General features: G+C 38.1%; 1 protein-coding gene across 1 annotated transcript; it reads left to right on the top strand.

Annotated features, from left to right (window-relative positions):
* The first annotated feature begins 1308 nt into the window (after positions 1-1308).
* On the top strand, positions 1309-8064 carry si:dkey-190g6.2 (coenzyme Q-binding protein COQ10 homolog A, mitochondrial). Its single transcript, XM_031741930.2, has 6 exons — positions 1309-1474; positions 1655-1904; positions 3527-3676; positions 3759-3951; positions 4124-4225; positions 5089-8064. The coding sequence occupies exons 2-6, from the start codon at positions 1768-1770 to the stop codon at positions 5254-5256; spliced, it is 750 nt and encodes a 249-aa protein (XP_031597790.1). The 5' UTR covers positions 1309-1474; positions 1655-1767; the 3' UTR covers positions 5257-8064.
* The last annotated feature ends 2237 nt before the right edge of the window (positions 8065-10301 follow it).

The raw sequence follows: 10301 nt of genomic DNA, 5'->3' as shown, positions 1-10301 counted from the left end.
GGGGGATTTTTTTTCAACGGTTGAAAAAACCCCCCAAAACACCAGCTGTGGTGGTTACAGGTTAAATACAATAACACTTTATCGCATTGATTAGTCACGTATTCAGTTTTCTATCACTATAATTTAAAACATTCACTCCACCATATTGTTCTACCTGCTAACTGGCTTTTGTCTCTCATTGCAGACCCATATCCATGCAAATCTCCACTTCAGTTAAAGGGAGTTCTACTTTTTGTAAAACTAGAGCCAATAAAAAGTAAGACATTTCCATTTCCATGTGTAAGAGTGAAAGTGGGAGTGAAAAATCACAGATAAAAAAAAGTAATGTAGGCCTTGCGTGTAATAATTAAGATCAAGTTAAACATCCACATTTGCTGATTATTCGCCCCCTATAACATCAGTTGCTGTTGTGGAACAAAGTGTTAAACCTTAGTAATAAATGATCCACTACTGATGTATAAGGCGCAGTGCTACTTTTTTTTCATGAGTTGTCACTCTGTTTTTATTCTTTTTATTTGTTATAGTGAGTTGATAAAGCGACAGCAAAAAAAAGAAAGGCTACAAATGGAAACAGTAAAATAAGCCTTCAAATTATTGACTGTTATTTTTTATTTAGCTTGAGGACCTTTAAAAAAAAAAAAAAAAAGTGATCCATCTCCCCTCTTTTATCGCTCTCACACCCTGTCTGCACAAACTCATCCACCTTCACTGCCTCTGCTCCTTGCAGCTTCACTGTTACTGTCTCTGTCTCATTCACACACGTGTTCTGTCTCGCTTCTACTGACTTTCATTCTTCTTCTCTCCAGTGCTACTCTCCATCTGCTTCCTACTCAGACTACAGATGTCTTCTACAAACAACATATTCCACGGAAGACTGGAGATTCCTCCCTGACCTCATCCGTCAACCTGTCCATCATCAATGCAAACAAGAAAGACCTCAGAGCCGATCCCTGGTGTAACCCCACCCCCACCTTCATCCCATCTGCCACTCCTACCACACACATCCCTACTGTTGTGGTCCACATATATGTGGGCTACTGGATAAAAGATGTAAGAGAAATATACTTTGTCAAATATTAACTGTGTTTCTTTAGGGGTGATTTTAATCAAAGTTAAAAAACAAAACAAAACACTTGAACCCTGTTTATACAGTGTCATAGCATTTTGTTCAGGATATTATATATATATATATATTGTTATACTAATATAAAAGTGCTTTCGTAAGTTAAATAAAATAAAATAAAATAAAAAATTTCCCCGCCGTTAACCTCCAGCACAGTAGGGGGCGGTATTTCTTCTCAGAGCTGTTGGGAGGAATCGATCACAGAAGAAAGGAACGATTTGTCCCACCGGCGTTTTATTTAGCAGCAGAAGGTCGTTCGCAGCTGACAGCAGTTTGGTAATATTTATAGCCAGAAAGTGACGTAAATAATTTAACTTTGTTTCAAGTTTGGAACTCGACGCGTGGAGTAATGTGAGTATTACGTTAAAAAAACAGCGGAACGTAGCCGTACGTCGTGATTGGTTGGGCTGTTGGAAATCTTGCTAGCTAACGTTAGCAGCTGACTGCCGTAACTAACGATAGTTACGCTCACAGTTCGGAAAGCGGCTGTGCTAACGCTACGTGTTCATTAATATACCCGCACCGACGCAGCGTGCAGGTTGGACTGGACCTTTGAATCTCTGTGCCCTCGGTCTTGAAGCAGACCCCGGGCTCGGCTCGACCGACCCAGAATCTCCCTCCCTTGAAGCGGAGAGGCTGACTTGATGGCAGCCTCGACCGGTGCCCGGAGATTACCCATGGGTGTTCGGACGTTCAGTGACTTTCTCCAGATCGCCACTGTGGGCTCCCCTCGCTCGTGTCGCACGGCGGTGCAAAGAGGATGCCTGCGACAAAACATCAGGTGAGCCTGTCGAGGAGTTACTGGAGACTGTTATTATTATGGTTAACAGCATCGAGCTGGTCATTCAGTACAGAGGAACTGACGCCACTGAGGGCGGACGATATATAACGAGAAGGTCACAAGATAATGTTATCAAGCTCCATAATTCTGGTTTCTTATCTCTAAAGTGTGACCAGCCTCCATTTGAGAAGCAGCTGCTGATTAGTATAACACAACTACCAATAACCAGGACTGTCTCACCAGGTAAAGGCAGCTGTTAACAACTGCCTTCGACATGGGTTCTGCAGTCCGGTTTGCTTTATTCGTTTTGTAAAATATAAACGAAAACAATCAAGTTAATCGTTATAATTGTGCCATGTTGCTGGTGAAAACAAATTACAAGAAGCTAACTTGATATAGAAGGATATTAACTACGTTTGCACTGTTGTATTGACTTCACATAACTGTAAAATCACAACTATAAAGTACTCAACTTTGTTCTTTCATGCATGAAATATAAACATTACAGAATACCTCACAGTTATTTTATTCCATAAGTAAACTGCTGAAAATAAGACTTGAAGAATGGTGTAGAAAAATTGGGGGGGTATAAAAGGGACGTCCCAAATAATCCTAATAAATTCTGTGTTACACCAGCCAAAAGAGAATAGCTCAATAAGGTAAAGATTACGAAGGTAGCAAAGAAAAAGCGTAATAAAAATCTAAGTAAAATAACGGAACGTCACTTAAAAAGCTTGATATTTTCTATAAATTCTAGTTATCATTACACTTAATTCAAATCTTTTGTAACTCCTAGTTTTAATTATTAGTTTAGTTTTAGTAATTATAATAACCTTGGTGCAGATGGTGGCTTATCCATAATGGATAACATGTTTCCAAAATGTGGATAACAGTTTCCAAAACCGCCTGTTTGTGGTAGCAGTGAATAGTATGATGCATTGACTTAATGAATGAATGTTTTCATGTTTTGGGAAGCGCACACACATAATCACTTACATCAACTAGTGATCACAACACATTTGATCAGGTTGACCTTGATCGTGGTAAACTTTATGTCAGTGGATCTTTAGATGAAGGAATAAAATAAGTCACTGCTTCACTGCTGTTTAACTTGATTCCAACAAATGGCAAACAAATTCTCTGTCATAACCTATGATGTCTTATGGTAAAGTTATATAAAAACTTGAAAACCGGTGCTTCATTTAAGTGGATTATTTTATTCATAAGGATCTAATATTTTGTGTCATAATTCGATACAGAAATATGTTAATTTGCTTATTTAGTTTGATCTTTAACTCACTTTGTCTCTCTGTATGAGAGAAAATGTTGCCCACCCCTATCATACAGGCTACCTTCCAGAAAGCACAAAGCTAATTTGTTCAACCAGAGCAGGTAGGTGTCACCTTACAGCTTTTTGCTTTTCACAAAAAAAGACCGGACGTGGAAAATACCAGCATGCTCTCAACACTGACCTTTCATAACTCTCTGGTCCAGCTGCGCACTCACTGACTGTTGGAACTGGAAACTGGAAAGGAGTGGATCTATTTTGTTGCAGACGGCACTCTTTCTAGAGAGGGGCTTATGGCACATCACTTCAACACAGTTTCTAATTACCTTTCCAGACACTTGTCGTCATGTGGCATTTTGATGACAAGAAGTCCCAGGGTGCTTTGCCTTCAAGATTGTGACACAATGACAGCGGTTTCCCAAAGCAGAAGCTTCATCAGCCTCACCAACAAAAGAAAGGAGTACTCTGAACGTAGAATACTTGGGTAAGTATTGATGAGCCTTTTTATAATCATAAATTTGATCATTAATACAAAAATTTTAATGAAAAGGATATTCCTGTTACAGGTATTCTATGCAGGAAATGTATGATGTTGTGGCCAATGTTGACGAGTACAAGCACTTTGTGCCTTGGTGTAAGAAGTCCCAGACCATCATGAAAAGAGCAGGTCACTCCAAAGCCCAGCTTGAAGTGGGATTTCCTCCAGTAGTGGAAAGATACACATCTATGATCACTAATGTTAGACCTCATCTAGTCAAAGTAAGTAACAGTAAAAAAAATAAAATAAAATCCTAGTCCTTTTGAATTGTGATATGTGATGTTTAATGCTCCATCTGTTGATAGAATTTGTTTATATATAAACTATATGACTGAAACACAATTTCTGTGTTTTACAACTTTTAATTATTGTCTTTGTTTTGGTTATTTGTAGGCAGTGTGTACAGATGGAAAGCTCTTCAATCACCTGGAGACGATATGGCGCTTTAGTCCTGGCATTCCCGGTTACCCTCGTACCTGCACCGTAGACTTTTCTGTAAGTAGCCTGTGCCTCACTTCAGCCTGTAGCCTGTAGCTCACTTTAACTTCTGCTTGTGTCTACTAAACACCACATGGGATAGATGATATATCACAAGACTGATATCATTAAAGTCTGTATTCATGCTCATTAGTTAATGTTTTTTTTTTTTTTTATGCTGTGAAAAAGCACAAATGTAAAAATTACACTCTGTGGTTTTGTGGGTGGTTACGTGTGGGTCTGTTTTTCCTTCATCTACAGTGAACAAGATGAAGGAAGAGAGACCGTGTGTGGAAGTGTTTCCCAAACATTTGATTTACTTGTGTCAGCCTCCCAGGTTTAACAGCAGCTACCAAATTATATATATATTCTTATAGTACTTCTTTTTGCAATTGTCAGTTTTTCTTTTTATCTATTCAAGAGATGATTTACTGTTTGGCAGTCTCCACCTTCTTATTTTGAAAGGTCAGTTGCTTCCTATCAGCAGCTCCTGCCCCTTTCCTGTCTAATTTGTTCATTTTGGCTGAAGACTAGCAGTGGCTACTATCGTTTCACCCTCTCTAAAGGGTTTGTTGTCCCGTGGTCAGACTCCAGCTCCACCCTCTTTAACTGCAAATTAAAGGAAATGCCACCAGAACAAGCTCTATTTCTGCAGGAAACCCTTCAGTCTTTTTTTTTTTTTTTTTTTTTTTTAACCATCAGACTAGCTTCGTCCCACTCTTTTCACTCTTTATGCTAAGCTAACTGTGTTCCAATCTCATCTGATATCTTTGCAAGAACACAAATAAGCTTAGCTTTAACCTATCATGCCCACTGTATATATTTACCATATATCTTTAAACTTCTGCTCTCTAATTATTATGTTTCTGTGTGTTTAACAGATATCCTTCGAGTTCCGCTCTTTGCTGCACTCACAGTTAGCCACGATGTTCTTCGATGAAGTCGTAAAGCAGAATGTTGCTGCATTCGAGCGGCGAGCCTGCAAGCTTTACGGCCCAGAGACTCGTATCCCACGAGAGCTGATGTTTCATGAGGTGCATCAGACGTGATCTCAGCAACTGTACGTCTTCATCTGGCCTTAAACCGTACCCCCTTTATTCCCTCAATAAACTTAAACCTGCATGATGTGGCTTAGCAGGCCACTACATCAAATCTCCACTGCTTCATAGATGTCATAGCGGCTACCGAAGGTGTAGTGCGTCTAGCGCTTGTAAGCATAATGTTGTAATTCCTGCCTTAGTAAATTCTTGCTCACCTCCCTTCTCATTGTGTTACGTTTGTCCATTTTCTGTCTACCTCCAGATTAGGGTGTCCTTGTTTAGCAGAAAGAACAGTAAGTCATCGCAGCATTGTGTTACATTGTGTTGGAGACTCATTTATTACTTTAAACTTAATCTTCGGTTTTTCTATAAGACCCAGAGTCCCTTTTGCTGAAGCAGTTGTCTCACTGTAACTTGAGGTTACTACTATCAAGTGAACTTCAGCTCTAATATATTGGGAAAGCACATTCTTTGCCTTTACACTTAGCATTTACTTCATTTCAAATGGAAATAGTAATATATAGTTTGAAATAAAGTACTGGTATTGCTGCAAAATAATATTGCTTTTAGTTCTTTAATTTATTCAGCAGCAGTTATTGACCAGTTTTATAGGGGTTCATATTAACAGTGCCATGCTAAAAGAGCATTATTGTAGGTTAGTATGAAGTGCAAAGGAGGAAAATTAGCTGTGGTCTCAGTTAACTAGGATTTGAGAAATGTCACTTTAACTTGGATGCTGTGAGGATTGGGCTTTAGAACGCTAAAAAAGAAAAATTAGCATACTAGTTTTAATAATGCCTTGTTTTACAGCCCAGCACTAGTATCAGTTAGTAAAGGTGGGGAAATAAGAATTGGCACAACCAAGAACCCCTGTTGAAACGGTGAAAAATAGTACTGTAAAAGGTATCGCAAAGAATGTAAGAAGAGTACAATGTTACACTCAAAAATTATCTTTATGATTGATTAAAAACAAACAAAATTAGAAATTAAAGATGGCTTCTTGTGAATTGAATGTGGCTTATATTGTGATTGGATCAAAAGTAAATAAATATTGGCATGTTATGTGGATTCTGACTGTTAGGAGTCAGTTTAGGTCATAGTTTAAAAAATGTAGGTGTGTCCTTGCTTAGTGGGCTGTTTTGTGTTTAGATTTTTTGAAGGTGATCCGGAGGATGAAACACTCCAGTCATCTTTCTATAAATTGTAGCGGTGGGCTGTAGAATAAAACATTACTTATTTATCATTGAGTTTCATGCTTATTTGTTGACATTTTGGCTTATCTTTACACACATTTTGATGCATGGATATAAGGTAAATATATTTGTAGCATTTATGTGTTGCATTGTCAGGGCTTGACCTAAATTTAAAATAAAGCAGCCCCTTCACATTATTCTGTGACAAAGGGCTATTAAAGGTAACTGATGTATTTTGCCACATTTTAAAGGTGACTCGTAAGTTAAAGTTGCTAAAGAAGTCATTTAGTGTGAAAAATGTTTCATTTTGTCCAAATGGTCCAGCAAAGCTAAAAGGTGTTTTTGTATTTTTGTGAAACTGAAGTATTTTGTTTTATTTTTGGTTAGTAAGGTGATTTGGAAATTAAGAAAAATGAGTCATCGAAACCCAAGACAGGTGTATTCAGTCTGAGAATCACTGTTACTATTTAAAAAAAATAAATACATTTAAAAATAGTTGGAGGCAAAATCATTGAATACCATTTTTGTGTATTCTGTTGTAATTTGGCATTTGTGTACTATCAAAATTTGAAATGAAGCAATCAAGATATGATTGAAGTGTAGTTCCAGCGTCTTTTTTTTTTTTTTTTTTTCTTTGAGCAGTTTAACAAAAGTATTGCATTAACCGTGTAGTTTTATTTAAGATGGTCCTACCATTGCCAGACTCGAAGTGGACTAACATGATTATAAATAATGTTGATGGAAATGTGTCGTGTTGTTAACGTTGCATCACATTAGAATTCATCTTTACTCTCAAGGTTTTTTTGTCTTTAAGTGTATTACAGAGAGATTTTGTTTGTTTTGTTTTTTTTCATTGTAGGTGCCAATCCTTATAGGAAAAGAAGGGGCAGTGTAAACAAAAATATTTTTCGAATTAGCCTATTATGCTTTTCCTGATTTTCTGACATATACATATAGATTCTTATAATAGTGAATGCTCATATTAAATATGCCAAAAATTTAACATAATGAGGTCAGCGTATGCACAAGTAATGCCTGTGAGCCAAACGCTCAGGTTCCAGGCAGGTTTTTCTACTGTCTGCACTATATGATGTCAGTGACAGTGGTTATCTCAGGCACACTGCTTGGGTTATGAGCTCAGAAGCCCCGCCCACCTCCTGTTCTAACCTCCTGTTTGTAAAGGCTGCCCAATCAGAAAGGTGGAGGAACTAAAACAGGTTATTTCAGACAGTGGATGAACTGAGAGGCTGCACCAAGCTGTAGTATAAGATAAACAAGGATTATTTTGAACTGTGACTCATGCAAAGCTACTCTAGTACAGTCCAGATGAGCATAAAGGGTTCACTTGAAATTATAGTAACCCTGATAACCCTTCGACCCCTCTGTACATTTCCACATCAATATTCATGCTGCGGGTGTATTAATGACCATTGGTCTTAATGCAGGCAGCCTTGTATGTATAAAAGGAGATATAAATAAATATCAATCACTTGTTGCTTCAATCAAAATTATTTTCACAGTTTTGGATTTCAGTTGCTTTTTTTTTTTGCAAGCAGAAAATGTATCTATGTAAATATCGGTGTATTTTAAATTTGTATTTAAATAAAAAGGAGCTGTCACGTTTTGCTTATGTGCTTTTTTAAGGTGATTGATAAAACAAAAACAAAACTGACTCCTGAAGGTATACCTGCGTTAGTGCTTGAGCATTGTTGTCCTTCACTTGCAGCAGCTGCGTTATAATGCATTTAGATGACACCAGGTACCGTTTTTAGACTGAGCTTGTATTCCAGAGGATGCATTGACTTGATGTCCCTTAGCACTGGTTGCCTTTGTTGCACAAGTGGAGTGGAAAGAGTGGCACAGCTCAGCTGACCAGCAAGAAACCAGAGTGGGGTGATGGTATTTGGGCCAGTTATTAATAACAGCACATAGGAGAGGTGGGCATTTGGGCCATCTTCTTTTCATGATCACAGTATAGAATAAAGACTAATTGAAACTGGAGAATTACAACAGGAATCACTGATGATCATGATATTCTTAAATGAGCAGGTTTTGTATCTGGTTTTTGAATTCAAACACTCCTTACCACTCTTCCTTACCTACTCATCGGAAAGAGAAAATTACTCAAGGTTTACAGTGTAAATACATTTTTTTACATTGTGCCATCATCCTCATGTTACAAACATGACGAGAATTTACCTAACTGCCCTCACTTGAACCCTGTCACTGTCATAAATCATTTTGAAATGCCACACGCCATTGCAAGAAAAAAAGTGTAATCCCTTTGAAGTTATCAAGTAGCACTAATTACTCATAAAATATATTTTTCATCCAAAGTCACAACAGCTGACAAGCTCAAGGTCTCTAAACATTTATGCTTTTCATATTTTATTGTACACACTGAAAAGCCACACATTGCAGGATTGAAAAAGGTAAACCTCTGTAGAACAGCTTCTCCAAAAGGTATTTAGTGAGGTCAAGTGTTCCAGCTAAGGAGCTCATTTTGGAAGTGTGAGTTGAAGAGGTGCCCCTCCTATAAATAAAGGCATTCAAAGTGTGTGAACTGACAAGAAGTGATGTTCTCAGTAAAGATTGCTTAGTGTGAATGGTCTTTGAAACAGGAGCATTAGAGTGACACACAAAGTTTGGTTTGTTATCAATCCACAATAAGGGAAATTAACTGCTGTTAACAAATGGACATAATAAGGTTTACTAATGAATTCATTAGTTTGAAGATCATTATCTGGCTATAATAAAAATGCAAATTATGTTTATACATCTTAGTAAACTGTTAATATATACTGTGTAAAGCATTTTCAAACATTATTTGGATGCAAGTGTAAAGTCTAATACTTGTTTAAATAGATAATAAGTAGGTAGGTAGGGGTGTAGGTGGAGAATGCAGTTTTGGTCCTGTTATATTCACTGTTTATTACATTTATTCCTGAATGTTAGGTACACTTGTTAACTGCTCTTTAACACAAATATCTAATCAGCCGATTGCATAGCAGCAACCCAATTCATTTAGGCCTCAAGATTACCTTCTGATGTTCCAACCAAGCATCTGAATGGGGGACAACAGTGATTTACATGACTTTGATGTGGTATAGTTTTTTGTGCTAGATAGGCTGTTGTATTTCAGAAGATGCGGATCTACTGGAATTTCCCCACACAACCATCTCTAGGGTTTACAGAGAATAGCCTGAAAGACAGAGACCTTGAAAAAATTCCTTGTTGGAGTCAGAGATGGAATGGCCTGACTCTTTGAGCTGAACGGTAAGTAAAATTACCACCATCCAAGGTATGCAGAAGAGCAGCTTTGAATGCACATGTCAAATGTCTAAGGAGCTTGGAAAGAAAAGCTTCTGGACTTTTCTTAAGTTTTCTTGAAGATGTCTCACCTCTCATCTGAGAAGCTTCTTCAGTTCTAAGCACAGTTGGTGGATAGTCCCAGATTTTAAGCCCTATGGGAGTGTCCGCAAGAGGGTCATGGACCCTCTATTGATCCTCTACCTAATCACATGAGCCAAGGTCTGAAAACGGATGTGTGTTACAGTCAGCCAAGGTTTTGGGTGAATCCATTGTGAAACCCATCCCCACCCTATCATGTGATTTATTGAGGTCAAATGGCCCAGGATGTCAGAGGGCATTAAGGCGTCTGGGAAAGGATCTCAAAACTGGACTATAGATGGCAGACAGTTGGTGTCGTGAGCCACCGCCTCTGTTCAAAGATGGCCGTTCACAGTTGACATAGATGTGTTCTTTCACACCATCCTTCTTCTCTGTCCAAAATGTGAACATCGGCATCCTTTAGATGCCGATGTCCTGTGGAGGTGGCTCTTTTATGTTGTGCCATGCGTC

The sequence above is a fragment of the Oreochromis aureus genome, linkage group 20, assembly GCF_013358895.1.
Source record: "Oreochromis aureus strain Israel breed Guangdong linkage group 20, ZZ_aureus, whole genome shotgun sequence".
NCBI classification, from domain to species: domain Eukaryota; kingdom Metazoa; phylum Chordata; class Actinopteri; order Cichliformes; family Cichlidae; genus Oreochromis; species Oreochromis aureus.
Note: the sequence above shows the minus strand (reverse complement) of the source record. Positions and strands in the feature narration are given on the sequence as shown.